The sequence below is a fragment of the Poecilia latipinna genome, unplaced genomic scaffold (assembly GCF_001443285.1).
Source record: "Poecilia latipinna isolate Pla-1442-1.1 unplaced genomic scaffold, P_latipinna-1.0 Scaffold1206, whole genome shotgun sequence".
Lineage (NCBI taxonomy): Eukaryota > Metazoa > Chordata > Actinopteri > Cyprinodontiformes > Poeciliidae > Poecilia > Poecilia latipinna.
Window position 1 is genome coordinate 155,864 of NW_015113822.1, and position 21,604 is coordinate 177,467.

Below are 21,604 nucleotides of genomic sequence, written 5' to 3' on the forward strand. Positions count from 1 at the left end.
TAGTTTGCTTAGAGTTTTAAAAGGTTGCCCCTTCACCTAATTCTAAGACGCAACATTAATTTTGGTATTAAGAGTTTCAACTTCCTTAAATTGATTGGTCAGCTTCTCACATCAGAACCATCAAGAATAAAACTAACAGAAGATGCCTTACTTCAGTCAGACAGACTTGTTAATGACCTCAGAATCAGCTACATTACTGCTGCATCTTTCTGCCATTGCCATGTTTCAGTTTGTGGAAAGGACAGTCTGCCTTTCTGCTCCAACAATGTTTCAGTCTCTTACAAGTCAGCCTTAAATGGCATCTTCTTGGACTCTCCTAATTGGATGTGGAACCAGTTACTACTGAATTACTACTGATAGTGAGCATGTCCAAGGCCTGGAGGAAAAAAAGGTTTAATAGAATCGAATACAGACATTTTATAAAATTAGCAACAAAAATATTTACTGCCCCATTTACCGCAACTCAATCTCAACAAATCTCAAAACTTATTGCTAGTTTTTTTTTTGTTTTTTTTTCTTCCCCCTGTGGTGTCTAATGACTGTTTGAAGGAATCACAATGAGGTGCTGATTGGCCAATCAAAATGGACTTTTGGACCATGTGCATACTTCCATGATTTATATTTTAGTGATGCTTGGAAAAAAGAAAATCTTCTTTTTTTCTGTTTGTTTTTGTTTGGATTGTTTTTTAATTAACCAATAATGGCTTGTTTTGAAGAATTTCTTAATTAGCAAAATATGATTATTTATATTCTAGAAATTAGTTGGGTTATCCACATACATTCAGACAAGATGTGAGAATAATACACTGCTCAAAAAAATTAAGGGAACACTCAAATAACACATCCTAGATCTGAATAAATGAAATATTCTCATTGAATTCTTTGTTCTGTACAAAGTTGAATGTGCTGACAACAAAATCACACAAAAATCATCAATGGAAATCAAATTTATTAACCAATGGAGGCCTGGATTTGGAGCCACACACAAAATTAAAGTGAAATGTTCCCTTTATTTTTTTGAGCATTATATTTTGAGGTCATTAAAACAATATTTTGAAGATTCGGGACAGTATGAGTATAGGATAGAAAGTTGTTGGCTACATCTTAGAGGTGCATTTAAGAGCACTGTGGAAAACTGTTAAAGTCCACAAGCTGCTATGTTCACTAGTAAAAAAATAGTAAAATATGTAAATTGGTAAGCCGAAAGAAGGCAGTAAAGAAGTCAGGAAGTGTTTAGATTTATTTTAATCTGCAGATACTAGTAGATGCAGTTTGCCCTTTAACTGATGTATTTTAATGCATTTTTTTTATTTAACCTTTAAATATTATTATTTATAAGTGAAGTTTTCTGAGTTTTCATCCAGCATTTGAACATGTGTAACTCGCAACTGTGTCCGGGGCCGCTTATTTTCGCTGAGCGTTCCTGCTAATTATGAAAGCACCGTAGGCAGACTCCACTGTCTGCCGCAGGGGCGTGTTTCAGTCGTGTCTGTGATAAATCTGAGATTTAGACTTCTTTGAAGGTAAGGACGTTATTGGGTTGCAGTCAAAAGCGGCGGTTTTAACTAAGTGGGATAACTGACAGGGATGGAAAACGACCTATATTTAGCGCTAGTGAAGCTGTTTGTGCGGGGAGGAAGTGGGTGCACACGAGTGCAAGCGTGATGTGGATTACACGCCTACATATGTCAGTCATTCTTGCTTTCCTCATGGCTGGCAAGCAGAAGTTTTATTTAGTTACAATAACTGCTTTTGTGAAACCTGATTTCCCAATCCTGATATTTGATTTGAGCTTAACGAGCCCATACACAGACACATTGGCTCGATGCCCATTTTTGTTCGTTAAGCTGCTAATACATTCACTAAATCTTGCTAATCTTTAAATGCGTTATTGTTTAGAAAATCTTGTATTTGAACCATTGTTAAGTAAATGTGCTGATGACATCTTGCACTTAGTTTTTAAAATTTTTTATAGAGATGAAAGAAAACTACCATAAACTATAATACAACTTTGTAATCCCCATTAATTCAATTGACATTTAATAATTCCAGCACAAAAGAGTAACCATAACCAACAACCTTTTTTTTTTTTTTTTTTAAGAAAGAAAATAGACTTGTAGAAATATATGTATGCTCTTCTACTGGCATTTTATGAACGGTAGAAGAAGAGTAATCAGAAATAAATTTAAAATAGATAAGGATCTGGTGCCCTGATTACAAAAAAGCCTAACAACTAGGTGATCCATCTGCTATGAATTTAAAACAAAATTGAGAGTATGTGATATCCAAGTGCCATGTTCGGATTTCTGTTGGTGGGTGGGGTCGGAGAACATGTCATCTGTGACATCATGTGCTACCCGAGGGCTCGGCCGGGCCAGCAGTCTGCTCCAGAGGTGGAGTTTCCTTCCTGCAAAGCAGACCGGGACCCAAGTGTAGCCTGACCCACCTTCCCACTGACATCTAAATTGTAACATGGTTTGCTGCAACTATTCCCCCTCTTCCCCCCCAGTCTTATTTTTTGTGTGCCTTTGTTGCTTTTTTTGTTCTTGCTCATACATTTGCGTTTTAGTTTGTACTAAGGTGATTGAACTTTACCTTGACTTTGCTGCTGCTAGCAAGAGGAGAAATCTCAAAGATAATAATTATGGGTTTATGAATGCACATACAAACCTGTTCTTCCTTGCTCCGGCCTGGTTCTAGCCTAGTTATTCAGTTACAGGTTTGTTTCACTGTTGGCAGAGTTCAAGTAGATGTGTGATTGTGACTGTGATTGCTTCCTCAGTTTGAATGCCAGTTAAGCTTGTCTATGTATTTATTGTTGGTGGATTGTTCCTTTTTCTTCAACAAGAGGGAATTTGGTTCTGTGAATTTTTAATCTCATCACACTGTCCAGTGTATTCCTGAAAATGTGTTCAGAAAATCGGTCTGCCTCACTGGTATGTGCATGTGATACATTCTTACAGATTACTAAGAGAACTCTAATGTCATCTGGTTCAGTTGCAAGTATGTGAAACAGAAAAAAAGAAGAAAAAAAAATGTTTTCAATTGTGTTTTTATTAGATCTAGATGCTCCACTGGAGGAATGAACTTAAGTAGGCGTTGGTTGGTGTCAGATTTTCATTGATAACATCAAGTAAAAGTGTCATGGTGTCACAATATCATGGTATTACCACAAAATTAAAAGAGAAGAAGAAAAACGCGGTTTAGCTGCTGTTATTTAAAGCCAACAAAGCAATAGCTATTTCGGCTGGTTCAACAGCAAATAATCACAACTTTAAAATTGTTCTAGAGCATCCTCCTTATTTATTTTATTTCATCATATTTTTTTGTCAACTAAGTTGGCTTGGACTGACGTGGAAACACAAACTGAATTATTTGCACATCACTTCATTCAGTATCAGCATTTGTTTTTCTTCCTGTTGAACATGTCGCTGTCTAAAACTTACTTCTTGTTTTTTTTTAAATATACCAGGTTAGATTTGTAGCCAAATGAGACTTTATAGATCAGATTAACTGGATTTGATTCAAACTGGCATTTCTCACTCGGTTATTGGTAGACTTCTCGAGTCACGTTTGCCTCTCCAAGCCCATCGCTGCCCAGCTGAAACCCCATCCAGGCTGGACTCCGGCCCTCGATATCGCTAGCTCCGATGCAGCCAGCGATGCAGAAACAGTGTCATCTATTAGGAGAAAAGAGACAATCGCTTTGGTTGGAGCAGGAAGCTACAGCTAAACTAGCCAAACACGCAGAGGTGTGGGGAAGGGAGGACTGAGGAGGCCAGAGAAATGTTCAGCTCCGCCCAGGGAGAAAAATATGATCAAGAGGTTAAGAGAAGACATCGCCATAAGAAGTTAGACACTAATATTACAGGTAGCAGAGTTGTATGGATAATGATTAAAGAGAATGTGTGTCCTTTTGTCTCTGACCTGTCAGCTCTGAAGGCACGCTAGCAGTGCAGTACGGTGCATTTAAAGATGCAAAGTAACACTGCTGAATTATTGAACAGCAATGAATGGATGCGACGCAGGCGAGCGTACTTACAGGCAGCAGAGACGCCAGGAGAATGCGACGGAGAGAATCTCTGCACCTCGTGCAACAACAGAGTCGCAAATAGCGTGGGAGAAGCAATCAATATGCAGTTTTTGCTAGCGACTACAAATGAATAAAAACAACCCAGTAATTAAATTAGAATTTAACTAAGATATTAATACACCTGTAATTACTGTGAAACTTCCTCAATTTAGTTAATTTACATAAGCTAAAGAGTTGTGATTTCAAATGTTGCAAAAATAGCTTTTGTTTCTCCGAGTTGATTTCAAGTTTGCAGTCAACATCGAGGTCAACGCAAACTCTTCTTCATGCAGCAAACAACAGTGTTATAAATACTATAAATATTTAAAGTCTTTCGTGTTTAATGTTGGCTCGGTGAACCATTATGTACCGCTAGGCTTCAAGAAAGAACCTCCCGCCCCTTTCTTAATTTGCTGCTTGCTGAGGACCACAAACTAAGACACTGATGACTAAAAATATTTAGTCAACAAAGTATTTAAAATCAACCTATTTCTATAAATGAACAGCGCGAGGTTAGAAGAATCTCAAAAATGCATTTGGTATTGGATATCTGTGATATGTGGAGCACAGTGGTGGTAGTATTATGCCTTGCCCGTCCTTCGCTGCGAGATCTGCATCAGAACATCTGCTCGTCAATTGCATCAGCAAATTCAAGTGGGCAGACATGTAGGGACGTCTGTCTGACAGCGAAATCCCCGCAGAAAGTAGGTCACACAGTGAGACAGCCACAGCGTTTGCTGTAATGGGGGCTTAAAATGGAATCATTGTGAAGGTACAAGACGTCTCGGGCAGGGAGAATTATTTTAGAAGGACTTGTAATTACCAGAGTGTAAACGTGCCAACAGCTTTAGGGCTGATGTTGTTCTGCACCAGCTCTTTCAAGCTCAATTGCATTTGATGTCTAATATTATTGTAACTTATCCCCAAATTCACCTAAATGGAATCTCTGACACCATGAAGTAGACCAGACGATCTCAAAAGGTAGATGCATCAAGCTCTGACGCAAAGACATTCAAGAACGCATCAGAAACAAATTCATTCTCAAGTCTTTGGACTGAAGCACAGCTGGAGGAAATTATCAACAAATGGGGAGAAAGCAGCTGAACCGTCTAATGAAGTTGACCTAGTAATGCCCTATTCAAAGTGGATGGAGACTTAAATTTGATTGATTTAAGTGGCACGACCTTAAGCAGGTCGTTCAGGGTTGAAAACTCTCCAGCAGTTCCTCTCCAGCAGAGAGGAGTGGGCCACAATTCTACCACAGTGATGGAGACGAGTCGCTGCTAGTTACTGCAAAATCGCTTATTAGATTTGGTGGAGCAAAGACGTTTTAACATCGGGCCACGTTGGAGCGGATAGTCCTTTAAATACGCATTTAACATCTGTATTTTATATTAGCTCGTCTTATCTTTGTCTCAAGTTAAAATGAGTTTGATCTGAAACATTTGTCTGGAAAAAAATTCTAAAAGCGGAGATATTCAGGGAGGCAAACTTTGACACTATATTTTCTACGAAAATATAAAGTTGATTTACTGCTAAATTTAGGCATGTTGCCTTTTTCCCCCCCCCCTGTTTCAATCTGTCTCACCCATTTTCAGGATCATCAAAGATTTGTTGCCCTGCAAACACAGGGGCAGGCCGTTTCTTGTCTCCTCGGCTTCTGAATAACACCAAATAAGCATCCTGCTGCCTCTGTTGTAAAACATCACACAGTTTCTCTACACAGACAACTGGAGTGTGACTGGGGGAAGTTTAATTTGACTCCTCTTTGGACCCGAGTGTGAATTGTGTCTGGATTTCTTTTTACGTTTTACGCCCTGATTGCTCCCCGGGTCTTCGGGTGTTGGTTTGACATTCCCTGAGCACTCCCTTCAGCTGTCACCACTTAACAAGTCCCCGAGGGGAGCGAGAACAACAAAACATGGGAAAAATGGGAAAAATGCGTGACTCCTCCTTCTTCTTCTTCATGTCCTCGTCCCTGCTGTCCGGCCCCACCCTTTCAGCTGAGGTTACTACAAGACCAGATACTGGCCCCAAATTGGAAGAATCAGGCAGGCTGTGTGGCTTTTGAAGCTCGGCAAACCGTTTTGTAAATGTGTTATTTGCTTAAAACCAGCATGTGGTAGTGGGGGGCGGGAGGGAAGCAGAGCGTGTGGTTGTTGTGTAGCAGAATATTTAGTTCACTGTTTTTTGTTTTGTTTTTTTTTTGCAGGTGGCTACAGACGGTATGTTTACCTTCTGCCTGGAGAGATCCAGGCGAGGTAGAGGTCAGCGAGGCTGTCTGTGCTGTTTTAACCCAAAACACAAGCATAGTGTGGCTGTTTATTCCCACGTCTGCCCGTTCTGAAGCCAGCCATGCAGACATCCATGTGAACAGTCATTCTAAGCTGCATTAGTTGAAATAACAGAATTATGTCTGCTTGGAGCAGAAGAATAGAAGCTCAGAACAAAGATCTGCTCATCTGATAACTATAACTGTATGTTGGTGGGAACAAACCCAGTGCACTCCTCAGAAATCAGACGTTTAGGTTCCAAAAGTACAAAACCAGAGGGTAGGACAGTTGAAACGTGGTGAAATTACATCAGAATAGCGTCAGAAAATGTATTTAGTAAAGAGATCCAGTTCTCAAAAAGCAAACCTCTGATGCTATGTAGGTTCCTTACGCACAGATTAAATCAGGTAATAAAGGCTTGCAGTTAATGACAACCCATGATTCAGTTCCTCCATATCTTTATGACCATCATTCAGATCACTGACTTGACCGTAAGAAGTGATTGATATCGTGCTTCTTATCAATGCTTCAGAAGCTGGCTGTTCAGTGCGCTGTGTGGGAGCATGTTATCGGAAAGTTGAATGGAAGAAAAAAGTGAGGTAGAGATAATGGTGCGCAATCAACATGGATAACTGGAGGCTTAGGAGGGTTGTAAATATTTAAGGATTTGGGGGAGAGTCACAAGTCTGGGCTGTGGTTGGAGTCACTGATTCAGTCATTTATGCAAAAAGAGCCTCTGGACAATGTAGTGAGTAAATATCTTATACAATACATGGGGATACTTTATAGTTGGCTGACAGTTCTGTATTAAATATTTGTTTTTATTGGACCTATGCACAATTTTTGAGAAAATTAGGTTTTTTTTTGTTGTTTTTTTATTAGCTGTAAACCAAAGCCATAAAAATGAACCGGAATAAAAAAAAAAAATCAATAATATCGACTTGCTGAAAAAACTAAACATTCTGACGTTGTAATTTATTGAGAATCATCTGCGATGTCAACTGGATTTAAATAATCATGTCGTCTGTTTTGTCCTCTCCTCTCTCTCTCTTTCTCTCTCTGTCTCTCTCTCATGCAGTCATACTTTGTCACCGACTATGATCCTACGATCGAAGACTCTTACACCAAGCAGTGCGTGATTGATGAAAGGCCGGCCAGGCTGGACAGTAAGTGCAGAACAAACACGGCCAGAGTAAATGCAAAGACGCACATTTTCGACCGCTTGCTCGTTTCTGTTTTGTTTTTGCCTCGTCTGATGAGGCGCTGGTTCTGAGCGGTGTATTCTGCTAATGTGTGTGCACGTGTTGCCGCTGTGCAGTCCTCGACACGGCTGGACAGGAAGAGTTCGGAGCCATGCGAGAACAATACATGAGGACAGGGGAGGGCTTCCTGCTCGTCTTCTCAGTCACTGACAGAGGAAGGTAGGTGACAGTTTTCACTTTGAGCAAGCACACGCACACTTTTTTTTTTTTTTTTTGTAAAGCGCTGTGTGCTTTTCACATCTGCACACTCTTTCCACTACAAGAACCATGAATTTGGCATCGACACCAACTTTTGCTGCTCCGGCTTCCGGACCTCGCTGTTGTTCTTGTTGTCATTCGCTTTTGTTCTCGACACTTCCTGTCCTCGCCCTGCTCTCGTTTAATTCACCTACACACTTACCTTAGACTTCTATTAAAAGCCTACCTACTGCTTAAACAATAGCATGTGTGCGCAGATGCATGGAAACAAATTCAGGTACAGGGAAAGACTCGGGAGTCAGTTTGCTCTTTGTTTTCTTTTTTTGCACCCTCATAAAGTTGTGGAGAAAAAAAACTTAGGATTAATTATTTTACTGCTAAAAATTTAACTTGAATACATTTACTTGAAGGGAGAGTCACATCAGAATTGTTTTATTGTATTTTTACCAAATCAAATCAAGTCAGATTTTATTTTTACTAAATATAACACAGAAAAAAAGGAAGTCAGAATCCTTATTAGGTCCTTATTATATTTGTTAATGATGGGGATTTTCTTTTCCTGTAAATAATTATAATCAAATTAAATCTTGTAGTTCTCTTGATGGTTCTGTTGGACCTGACTCCACTTCAATAAAACATAAACATACATTTAGGCTTCTTGCACGTTTATCGTACCAGGGGTCCTAATAAATTTGGCCGGCGCTGTATGCACTCAAAACATGCGTGTGTGTGTATACTGACAACACTGTCAGGCACAAACGGTCCCCTTAAAAGCCTCACGCGGTTGTTGCTAAACTTTGTTTCAGGCGCCTTCATTTTAAGCTGCTTTGAAATCAGGTCGCCGAAGATACAAAGCGCATCATATTGAAACCGTCATTCTCACCCCCTGCCTGGTTTGGCAAGGAGCAGGTGGGTTTGAAACGAAAGCATAACTTATTCCACCTGCTGCTTTGTTGCAAATGTGACAGCTGTGACACCGATGCGTGTGTTTACGCTGCCACCGCACGAGCTCGGGCAGCATTAATGAGGCGAAAGGAGGAAACAGGCTGCAAAACGCACACGGCCAAACTGTTTTCAGGTGAATCCTTCATGCACGACATGCTCTGTTTAGAGGGGCTTTAATTACTGTCTAGACTAGATCAGGTAAAAAAAAAAAAAAAGAAGAAAAAAAAAAGAAGAGTTTCTACTTGTTCAGGATTTGGATTTAAATTTTTTCTTTTTCATTTCTTTCTTTTATTTTCTCGCTGCCCATCCCTTGTGTCATGTCTGCTGCACAGCAGCACAGTAAGCTGCATTCCCTTGTTCCCACCCTAAGCCCCCTCCCAATGTTTATGTTGTAAACAGTCTTTCCTTCCTCCATTTATATTAGTCAAGTCTTACCAGATTTACTATGTGCTCAACACGACTGGAATGCCGTCTCGGCTTTGTGGTTACATTCTGCCTCTTTGCTCTTCTTTTTCTTTTTTTTCTTTTTTTTTCCCCTCCCAGACTGACATTTTTATTTGCTGTAAAGTTGAAAGCCTGCCATCACATGCCATCTGTATTATAGTGGGGCAACAGTCGGGTCAGGCAGAGGGAGGCAGAGCCTCGGATAAAAATATTTTGCGCTGCTGTAATAGTCAGGCAGACTCCCCCCCCCCGTCTCAACTGGCATGTTTATCCCTGCAGAGATAACCCCACACTCATGTTCGACGGTTTTGTTCGTGTGTCTACATGTGTGTGGGTGGGGATGCTTCTTTTCTTTTTTTCTTTTTTTTTAATTGTTGCATTGTTAGGAGATGAATGTATGCCTTTTTACACACATGTAACGGTCCTCGCCATCTGATTTGCAGCTTTGAAGAAATCTACAAATTCCAAAGACAGATTCTGCGAGTCAAAGACAGAGATGAATTCCCCATGATCCTCGTAGGCAACAAGGCAGATCTGGAGCTGCAGAGACAAGTAAGTCCAACAGGTTGGAGAGATCTGAACCCGCCTACGGACGAAACACACACGTGCTTTTTATCATCCGAGGAGATGCGGCTTGAGGGATTCGGATTTGCAGGCTTTCGAGCATGAGTGTTGCAGCTGCAAGCTTGGTTTAGAGATGCAACAGGATGTTGAGAGATTCTGTTGACACTCTAGTGTCAGGAAGGGAGGACTGATGAAGAAGGGGGTGTGATGAAATGATGAATCTTCTCCCTTTTGGTATTCTGCCAATCATCATCTCTTCTGGTGAATCCACACCACCCCCTATTGGTTAAAAAGAGCGTGGCTGCCAGACTTTTATCCATTTCTAAATACTGGAACTGCACCAATCAGCAGGCAGGAGAGAAAATTAAGGCAATTTTCCCTCGATCTGCGCTGATTGCTAATCCCTATTCAGTAAATTTATGAACACTAAGAAATACCACCCTGCATAAACCTAAAGCTTATTCTTTATTGCATTTATTTTGTGTTAATTTTTTTGTAAAACTAAATAAAACCTAGGTATATGATTTGACGCATAAATGTGGATAATACTGTAGTTGCTTCATTTGCAGTTTGAATTCATACCCACCTACTGCCATCTTATAACCTGCGTCCCATTTTTCTATTTATATAATACACATTTGTAATAAAAAACTCACATAAATATCTGTTTTTCGGACATTACAATATAAAGGTGGCTCTAAAGAATGCTCACATACAAGTTAGTCAAGTTAACAATTGGCAACACTAACTAAAATCAGCTTTTTATTCACATTTGTAGATGTTTTGTTGAACTATTTGGTTGTCTGAGGAGTCTGTAATATTTGTTTTGAGGATTTCTGGGCTGTTTTTTTGACGATTCAATCTTCTGTGCTATCTCTCACCCCAGGTAACCCAGGAAGAGGGCCAGCAGCTGGCCAGACAGCTAAAAGTCACATATATGGAGGCTTCAGCTAAAATCCGTATGAACGTAGACCAGGCTTTTCACGAGCTGGTTAGGGTAATCAGGTAAGTTGACACTTCTTCTTCCAGTACTATTGATGCAGAGGTCAGTGGAGGTTTAGTTCACGGTCCTCTAGAGGTCAGTCAAAATTTACAGACTCTCCAAGCTCATTTATACCCTTTGTAAAGGCCTACATAAAGGACGAAAATTAATCCTTGACTGTAAAATCTACGAAAAATCCAACCTTAACATTTTTCATTCATACTTCATCTCAGGCACCTTATGGTGGAAAGTCTTTGATGCTTTTTGAACAACCAGGAAATATTCAATAAAAACCAGCAGATCAGCTTTTTTATCAGCTCTTTCAGCTGAATAGTTGTGTAAAACAAGTGACCAAAACTTGGTCACAACATCAACCAAATCCTGAAATTTATCCAACCATACGGCCTCTGAGTGTCCACACCTGATGGATATTTTAAATGCTGAATCTCCTACACGTTGGTGGGGACATTGTGAGAGGTAAAAGTGGTGTAAATGATGATGATGATGATGATGATGATGATAAATTACAATGAATATTATCATTCATTGCAGTTTTCAGCAACAGTATTGCAATCAAGTCATTTCCTGATATTGTGCAGCTCGAGTTAATTGCATAACTTTGTGCCTTTTTATGTTATTACCCTGATTGCAGCTGACAGAAAACTGGCTGATTTAAGCTGGCTGTAATTAGTAGCTGTATTTTTAGCTAATTTTCCAACACCACTGATTACACGTCAGCAGCAAAGGTGTTAAAGCAGCCAGACTCCTTGTGACAAACACATTCTTTGTGATTTTTTCTTTTTTTTTTTTTTTTTTTTTGCTACTTGCCCAGTGGAAAGTATTGAGCTCTTTTACAATAGGGCTGCATCTTTCTCCTATGAGAGCACACAGGGTCCTCTGGGGTCTTCATGACTTCAACAGAGGGTGTGTAGGAGGCTCTCTGTGGATCACTGTTGCACCGAGTCGTGTGACATGTTTTGTCCAGTGATTAGATTCCTTTTATGTGTGCATATGAAGTATGTCTTTCTGGCGACATCTGGAGCACCGTCTTCTAACACAAGACAAGATCTGATAGCAGAAAAAGCTTGCAGTGGCTGTAATGCCCAACATAGCTTTAATATGAGAGACGACTAAACTTAAATTTGGGTCAGATGACTGATTACAGTTTCAGAACTGGATTGGGAGCATTGTTTTTCAGCTGGTCTGCCCTCCTTAAAGGTCACTCCGAAGCTGGGAGTTCAAAGGCAAATCAAACAATGTGAGGAATATCAAAGTAAACAAAAACACAGCCTATTTTTAAAACCAATTAGAGCAAGTTTGATGAAAATGATGATGATGACTCAGTTGGGCTTCCTGGTTCGGGATCTGGGGTTCTCTGTCGTCTTCCATCTTGCTTACAATGATGTCATTGGGTATGAGCCACAGAGGAGTGTTTGCAGTGTTTCAGGAGCTGTTTGGAAATGTATTCTAGTGATCTTAGTTTGACGAGACAGATGAGATTTCAGGAACGATGAAGCTGTCTGGAAGTAGAGTTTAACTCGAGGTCCAAGAAGGGAAACAAGGTTCAACTCAAACAGCAGTATGTGACCGGTGTCAATGTATACACCGTAAGATTATGATGAAGGCCTCTTGCACAGTCTTGGTCAGAGTGTGATTATGGCCGCATCAAGTTCAGATTTCTTCAACATTTGTGACGCTACAAGTGCGAGAAAGTTTCACGTTCTGTAACCTCTGTGTTAAAGCAGCAATAGTCTTCTTGCATGACACAATCAAAACGCATCAACGTGGAATGACACAGTTAGAACAGATTTGCGTGAGTTCAGTTGAATAACAGTATTAAGTTCAGTCACCATGTGAGTTAAGCTTCAATGCCATTTCATCCTCTAAATGAAACAATCCAAAAAGTTCTAGGTCCAGTTTTCACCTTTTTTTTTTTTTTTTTTTTTTTTCTAACAGGAAATTCCAAGAACAAGAATGTCCACCGTCGCCGGAGCCTACGAGAAAAGAGAAAGACAAAACCGGCTGCCATTGTGTGATCGTCTGAGTCTGCCTTATCACTGTTAACTCATGCAGCTAATCTACCACCCCCTCCCCTCGGCCCCCGCCCCCCTCCCACTCTGCCTGACATTACATCCCAAGTGGATGAGTGACCGCTGCCTTCTCCCTCCATGTGCATGACTTCAGACAGCCTTTTCTGAGTTAACTCGGACCAGGAACTGCTGTTTCCAGGACATCGCTATGGGACAACTGACAATGCCAAATTTTTAACACCACTCTACCTTCAGCTGCGATCTAATCCACACGAGAGAGTACCAACACTAAACATTGCCTTCTTAAAATCAGCCTGACAAATTAAATGTTTTGTACTCTGAAGGACTCCTCTTGCCTTGTAGTGACATTTGTACTTGCTACCGAGTTTGAATGAAATCTATATCCAGAATGTTAATGACATTTCTTTAGTTTCCAGGATCTGACCAGAGCAGAGAGATTATCTTACGAAGCTTTGTGTATGTTGTGCCATATCCACCTTTACTCCCCATGTGCTAATCTGCTACTGTACATATGTGACATTTGTTGTGGTTTTCAAAGTGTATTTCTAATGATCTATTAAATCACCACAGTGCAGTGTGTGAGGTTGAGTTTGGTTTTACATATAAGAAACTGAATATGTATGTATATAAATGTAATTCCTAGACATCCTTTAATGATATATTGAGACATATTTCTGGCATTCTGCAGTGGATAACTTAACCCCCTTTTTATGCTTTTAGTTCAATTGCCAAATATGGATTGTCTGCTGTATTAGAATCCCCCCTCTCACCGCCAAGTCTTATAGATTGAATGATTGTAATCATATTCTTGACATACAGAACGCGTCGTGTTCGCCTCAGTTTTCCTCCCAAAAGGTGCAACCTCATTCGGTAAACTTGAAAATCTTCGAAGCGGATTATGAACATCTGGTTTCAACTGTTAAAACCAGATATTTCCACACCTGCATAAAAAGATACATAACCATTTTGTCTCAGTGTCTGACATTATAGAAATTAAGTCTATTTTAGATTTAGGATTACCAAAGCTGTTTCTGTTTGCTAAACAGCATAATTATGGTTCTTCAGTCTTTAAATTGAGAAGTTTGCGTACCTTTTCTTAGTGTTTGATGGAATTGCCTTTTAAACTCGGTGATTTGGGTGAGAGTCTTTGACATTTTTGCCCATTCATCCTGACACAACTGGAGTAACTGGGTCAGGTTTATAGGCCACCTTTGTTGCACCAACCTTTTCAACTTTGCACACAACCTTTCTACTAAGAACTTTGCTGTTGGCACTCTGGTTATGGAGTTTGTTTGGCCTTTTCTCAGAAATGTAATGATGGTCTTTATGGAGGAAAAGCCTACATTTTTGTCTAATCAGACTACACAGTCTCAAAAAACTAAATTCTTTGTCACTCTATTATTGCATCTTCTAATGTTTTGGGGTTTTTTTTCTGTAATGGCTTCTTCGTGGAGGATGGCCTTTCAACTCATTTTTGGTACAATTTTCTTTCAACCAGCATCCTTGTCGGATCATTTTTCTGTTTCTTTTCCATTTGATACACATTTTCTTCATCAAAACTAATTTATCTAATGGAAACAGAAAATATCTCCCTCCTGAACAAGATAATGGTTGAACAATCCCTTGGTGTTTATACTTGATTAGGATTTTTTTAAAAACCATATAAGGAGACCTTCGGGCATCTGAATATTGTATCCCAGGATGAACCAGACTTTGTGGAGCTCTACAATTTCATCCTAATGTTGTGGATAATTTCTTTTAAAATTCATAAGGCGTCACAAGGAGAGTGTCTGCCTCTATTTAATAAAAAATGCTGTGTTCGATGCATCGATGTGTTAGAAGCTTGCAAAGCTATGACATCAAGCTGGACCTTATCATTGAACAGGTAATATGTGCTTATCAAAACTTCTGAATTTAAAGAAAGTAATACATTAATTAATCTGTTATTTAGGAGGCAGAATAAGTAATTTAAAAATATGACAAGATTTTGACTATAATACCAGACACTGAGGGGAAAAAAATAGCATTAAGTCTTTTTGAACATTGTATGTCTGGTTTCAACTATCAGTAGCAAACTGTGTAGCCTCAAACTGGGACTGTTTCAGACAAAAACGAAACTGTGCACTCTGTACTGAACTTTTCACTGGTAAATCAATGTAAAAAAAAACAAAAACAAAAAAAAAAAAACAATCAGCTTGTTGTAAACTAAGAAAATCTTTCAGAGCTCTGCTCAGCTCAGATCATTGCAATCATTCTCATCAGTTCTGATTGCACTCACATTGCTGTTGCACCTCCAACACCATGGCAATGTATTTGTTTGTGCCCTCGAGTCAGTTTGTTACTCTGATTTATTGTTTTGTCCCAGTTTGGTTTGCTGGTTGTAAAACCAGGACGAGCCGAAGCTTCGAGGTGCACTTCGTAGGACCGGCCGTCTGCAGCAGGGCGCGACCTCACACACCGCGGGATCTGTAATCACTGAAGACGCGCAACAGCGATCCGCCTTCTCCTTTCCGCTGCTGTCCGGGCGCTCAGACGAAGTGCTGCTGTTTGTCTTGCACACATTCACCTTGTATTATAACAAGAAAATCAGACGATGGAATTAATGAACTTGATTAAATATTTCTACTCTACTTTTATACATTATTTTCTTATAAAACCAGTTGATAGTTTTATATGTTTATAAGGAAATACATGTTCACAGCCCCGGCTGTGTCTATATGTAAAGAAGAATATCTAACTCCCTTGGTTATTTTTAACGTGAAAATGATTGCTGGCCTAAATCTGAACAATTGGATGTTTCACCTAAATATAACCAAGGTTTTCTTTTTTTTTTTTTTTTTTTTTTTTTTTTTTTTTTGGGCACAAAATAAGAATATATTTATCTTGAGGTGTTCACCACCAGTTCTGATTGTGAAATGTCAGTTTAAACTTGGAGGTCATGGGAATGATTGTTTAGATCATGCAACCTCCTGGCACTAAGACTTAAATGCCCACATCTCATCTTGTCGCTAATCTTAAGTATGCTCCTGCATCATTCTGTTTGATTTCTCTTTCACATTGGTGTCTTTTGCCCCTGTGTCTAGCTTCTGTTGCTAAAATAAAATCTGTTATTGAGCCAGAGAAGATAGAAAATTGTTTCTTTAAAGAGCCGATTGTGATTCCGTAAACCGTATATGAGCTCTCATTGCTCGGAAAACATTAAGCTGAAGCAATTTCATTTTATGTATATGTATTTACAATTGCTCTATTTGGAACACATCTACTTTATCGTTGCTTAGGCTTTTCTTTCACCTGAAAACAGTCTGTTTTGTTTCATATCTTGTGAGGTACAATAATACACGTTTCTGAGGTTTTGCACAAATACCAGTTCATCTAAAAAGAAATGTATTAGGTACAGTAGTGCAGTACATGAATTTATTGCACACAAAGATTGCAAGACACAAAACGTAGTTGCTGATGTAGCTTCCTCTTCATAGAATGCATTGTCCAAAATAGAAAGTTGAGTGAAAGGAGAAAGTATAGTAGGGAAAGGCCCAAGAAATACAGCCTTGAGAAAAATTTGAAGCAAAGTCTATTGAACAGTTTGATGGAGATTTATGCGGTGTGGACTGTGGCTGCAGTCAGTCCTTAAAAAGCCTTCTCACACAGACGTGTCCAGAACATGGGCTACTGCGAAGCATTAAGCCACTCTTTAACCAGACACGATGTCAGAAGCAACTTTCCTAGGCTTAAGATAAAAAAGACCTCTTTGCAGATGAATGTATTTCATTTGTGAATCAAGTGTCAGTCTGGAGAAAGATTGCAGAGGCGAAACATACACGGTTCTTAAAGTATATTTTTTCCACAGTGAAGTAGGATTTTGGGAACTGTGTCTTCTGCTGGTGTTGGTTCAATGTATTTATATAACTCTGATTTTTCCAAGAAATGCAATAGAAGACTTTAAGTACCTACGATAGGTACTTAAAGTCAAAATTAACAGAAATAAAAACCGCAAATATACTGCTCTATGCCTAATAAATCCATGTATCATATTAGTTACAGTGTTTAAGTTGAATTAATGAATACATTTTCTCAGTTATATTTCATTGAGACACATCCTGACTGCAACTTTTTCAAATTTCTGCCTTTACAAGTTGTTCCATCAAAAAAACTAGAATATATGGTGATACTGAAAGCATCCTTAAAGGACCTCCAAAGTAATAATCCACATAACCAAACGCACTTCTAAGCTATGATAACCTGTTTGAAGTAAAACAAATTACCTACAAAAGGACATTTAATGTCTCCATTTGATGGGTTTATAGAGAAGCAGACGGCTGTCGGACCACACAAAGAGATTAAACAACTATTAGGCAATATTATGCCACAGGAAGCTGGTCTGCTGGAAGTTTATTGGCATAATTTATGTTAAAACGTTTATATTAAAGGAATGCTCTCCTTTTTTAATTCATTAATTTAGCCTATTTTATGATTTTATGCTTTGATCATTTTAGAGCGTAAATGATTGTTTTAAGGAGAACAAACCTAAACGTTTCCAATGGTCATATAAATAAATTGAATTTGTTGAGGAAAGTATTTATTCTCTTTACAAAGATAGGTTTATTGTAAATAAAATTAATTTGAAGTTATTAAAATCCCCAAACTTTCGCTTGTTAGTCACATAATTTTTTGCTAATTTGCTAATACAGGATTCCTCCAGCATCACTCGAAGAGACTTCTCTGACAGATTTCCTTATGTTGTAAAAAAAAAAAAAAAAAAGAAGAAGAAAGATGGAGTTATATCAATTATATATCAATAATAAAACAATTAACTATTTTTGTTTCACTTAATTTGATTTAATTTTAATCATAAAGTTCATTTTTCGGAGGAGTAAATATCTGAAACAGCCTTTTAACTTGAATTAATCTAACACTCCCCCCCCCACTGTGGGGTCCCGACCCCAACATTAGGAACCACCTGTTTATTCAGTTTCATCAGTCTGTCTGCTTCAGGTTTCCGACACGTTCAGCTGCGCTCCCCTCTCTGTGGTGGTATAGTCCACAGAAGAAGGTCTGGCTGCGCTCAGCCTCCCTGCCATTCACTTACAGGCGCTCCCAGATATACTCCGACCCTCCCCGGCTTGAAAGCTTTGATTTTATTCACCGTCTCGTCGTCCGCTCCGACCGCTCCACGTCCCCGCGGGTTGAAATGGAGGGAGTCAGCAGCAACAGGAGCATGTCTTACAGTAGATGGAGTTATGACAGGTAAGCGGCGTCTTTTATTATTGGTTTGGGCTGACTACGCTTTTAAAGCCGCTGTCAGGAGCGGTGCGTTTCGCTTTCATGGTACAGGAAGGCCGATTCTTCTTCTTCTTCTTTTTTTTTTTTTTTTTTTGAAAGGATGAAGCTACATCTCTTAGTGGGAATTCCTCCCCCCTAGTATTTACTAGTAGGCTGGGAAATGGGAGGTTTCAGCATCACATCGTATCGCTGGTAGATGAAAAGCTCAGTGTCTGCATCTATCTATCTATCTATCTATCTATCTATCTATCTATCTATCTATCTATCTATCTATCTATCTATCTATCTATCTATCTATCTATCTATCTGAAAGTTATCAGAACATCTACAGAGGTTAATGATATTCGTCAGTAATTTAAAATGCAACTGCTTATTATAAATTGAATTAAATGGGAATTTAAAAGCAATGTTCATTTTGTATGCATAGTGTCAGCCAAATCTTGGCAGTCAGCGTGATTGTGTCTGTGACTTCAGCTTCTTCACTAGGGAAGGCTACACATTCAAGTGAAGGTTGATTGCTCTGAGTTCACTCTGCGGCTAATGGCACATTTCTTTAAACATTTATTTATTTTTTTTTAAAGAAGGGAACGCTCCTCGCCTTTTATTGACTTAGGCAGCAGTCCGGATTGATAGATGCTGTAGTTGCAGTTCCATTGATTATTAGAGCAGGAGATTTTACCTTGGCAATGTTAAATATGCTTTGGCTCAGTCAGTCTAATTGATATTCTGAATATATTATTGGACATCACGAAGAGTTTTTGCCTGAGCCACTGTCTTTTAGATATTTATTGACAAATTTCCACATTATTGATGTTTTGTTTTACTCGCATCCAGGAAACTGATTTTACAATATATCACCTTTTTTTTTCATTCATTAAACAGAAAATATCAAGATAAAATCCAGATGTTCTCCCCTCTGCCAGGGATAACTTGAGTGGGCTGTTTCTTCTGACAATTTATCTGTGACGTTGGTCACAAGTTTGCCCTGCTATTTCTTCAATGTAACCCCAGAGCAACTCAGTGAGGTCAGGATTTGGGGATAGACTCAATATCAGGACTTTTCATATCTTAATTTTTGACTTGTCCTTTGTGGATTTTCTGGTAAGCTTTGGATCATTGCAGTGTTGCACGGCTTTCGCTGTACTTTGTTTTGCTAAAATTATAAGGCTGTGCTTTATTTTATTTAGCTAAAATAAAGTACAGCTTTATTTTAGAAAGCAAGCAGCTACAGATTGTCTCTTTTTTTTTCAAGCACTCTCTGACATATTAAATAGTAAAATTCACAGTAGGCCCAATCTAGAGGTGAACTGGCCAGGATCCGCTGTAGCAAAGCATCCCCAAACCATGACACTTCCAGATCTAAGCGTCACAGTTGGCTTGATGTTCTTCTTATGGCATTTTCTTTTTTCTTTTTTCTTTTTAATTATGTTTATTATTTCTTAATTAAGTTAAGATTCATCTTTTCACGGAACTATATTCTAAAAGTCTTCATCTTTGTGAGAAAAAAACTTTCCATGTTAAAGTAAACTTGTGCAGTGTTGTTTTTTTTTTTTTTTCCTTTTTTGATTGAGCAGTACTTTTATATTAAAAGTACCAGAAGTCAGCTGTAGGTCCGATGATAACATTTTAGGCATTTTACAGACTTCTTTTGATATTTTCCTGCCTGCTTTCTGTGTGAACTTGCTTGGACTGCCTTACCTGAGCATGCTCACAGTTGATCTAAATGTCCACCACTTTTAAAAACGTTTTTCAGGTTGATTTCAAATTCATCTTTAAGCCCAACTGTGATATATTACTGTGCAATCCTGCTGGAGTTTGTAGTCTTTGTGTTTCATGTTGGAGCCTTTTTGTCTGCCAGCAGCATGTACAAACACACTGTGTCCTGGCACCTATTCAGCAAAACACTGTATCCCAGAGATGAAGGTCAAGGTGGCCTGACAAAACGCAGTTCGGAGCCTTCGGATCTTTACATTTTAATTCTTTTAAACAAAAAAATAGAGATTAGCTTGAAATCATTGTCTAGGTTTTGTTTTCAACTTTAAACACATGTTAATTACAGTAGGAAACAATAGTAGCACAGGGAGAAGGTGGAGAAGTTTGATCTTTTCACAGGTTATCTGTTCCATCCATCCATCCATCCATCCATCCATCCATCCATCCATCCATCCATCCATCCATCCATCCATCCATCCATCCATCCATCCATCCATCCATCCAGATTTTTTGATTCAATCCAGAATCAAAAAACAGACACAATTTTTCCAGTGTCCTAATGTTTGTGTGTAAATAACCATTGGACATTGTGTGGGAGGGCCATTAGTCAGTGTTTGTTGGTAGGTTTTTCTTATTTATTTATTTTCTCACCGTTAGACCTGTTTATTTTTGTCTCTGAATTTGTAACATTTTCTTTATTTGTGCGTCTTCCAGATGAATACTCTGTTGTTCTGCAGGTGCTTGAATTTGATTTTGATCTATTGCAGAACTTTGAATTAGCTTAAAGGTCAATGAAATGCTTATTAAACATGAACCCACTGTCCATCTGGGCCACTGTGGAGGCTGTTTCTGAATATGAGTCACAGAAAATGATGGTGTAATAAAACTTTGTAGAGCTGTTTGAAACAAAGTGGTTCACCAAGAAGTTGACTCAAACTGAAAAAAAGAAGAAAAAAAAATCCCCCAAAAAGCACAGTGTTTAATTCTTCACTTGTTCACTCCATTGTGGACTCTAAGGCAGTGGTTTCCAAACCTGGTCCTTAAGTAGACCCTCTCTGCTCGTTTTTAGGAATCTCCTTGCTTTCAAACACCTGACTTAAACAAATGGGTGATTAACAGGCTTCTGTAGCATTTGGAGGCTGCATTTGGTGAATCAGGTGTGCTGGAACAGAGTCATATCTAAAACATGCAGGGGAGGGATTCTAGGGATGGGAACCATAGGTTATAGTTGCCAAAAGTAGTCCAACATGTTCAGCAACACTAATGAATATGTTGCTGAAGATCCCCGTTATTCCTAGCCTGGCAAAAACCAGCCCCTTATTCTACATTTTGCTTTTGTACAGGGGTCATTCCCATATATGAAGAGAAATATTTGGTCAAAGCTTGGTGTTTTACCTTAGACTCTTTCTAATATATTTTATCCTCAGACTTGTTTGTTTACTACATTTGATGAAAACTGCTTTGCTTTAGTGCAGTGCGTATGCTAGCGGGTTGGCACTGTGGTTGCTACAGCCTGGCCCAGAAAAGTAGTTAAAGTAACAGCTATGTCCAGACAGTGTGAGTGTGAGAGTGTTCACTCTGCCTGCTGTGGAAACTGTTCCATGAGTCTATTAGATATTGGACAATTTGACTCCAAGAGATGATGCACAAACATACTCTGGCATAGTTTTTGTTACTGTATATATGGATTTGACTCACAAGCAACAGAAGGTTCAGTAACGGGTCAACGTAGAACAGAAATAAATGTTTTCATCCTGTTTCTGAGCATGTAGAGATATGTTGTTCACCTTTTTAGAAGAGTTTAGTGAATATGTCTTTTG

At 39.0% G+C, this 21,604-nt stretch overlaps 1 protein-coding gene across 1 annotated transcript in view; it reads left to right on the forward strand.

Moving 5' to 3' along the window:
• The window catches only part of rras2 (RAS related 2), a 32,327-nt gene extending 18,474 nt beyond the window's left edge, over positions 1 to 13,853 (forward strand). Inside the window, exons 2-6 of the mRNA XM_015053851.1 lie at positions 7,424 to 7,511; positions 7,664 to 7,766; positions 9,638 to 9,746; positions 10,645 to 10,763; positions 12,697 to 13,853. Of these exons, the coding sequence (XP_014909337.1) occupies positions 7,424 to 7,511; positions 7,664 to 7,766; positions 9,638 to 9,746; positions 10,645 to 10,763; positions 12,697 to 12,784 (507 nt within the window). The 3' untranslated portion in view covers positions 12,785 to 13,853. The remainder of the gene's footprint in view (positions 1 to 7,423; positions 7,512 to 7,663; positions 7,767 to 9,637; positions 9,747 to 10,644; positions 10,764 to 12,696) is intronic.
• Positions 13,854 to 21,604: the final 7,751 nt, after the last annotated feature.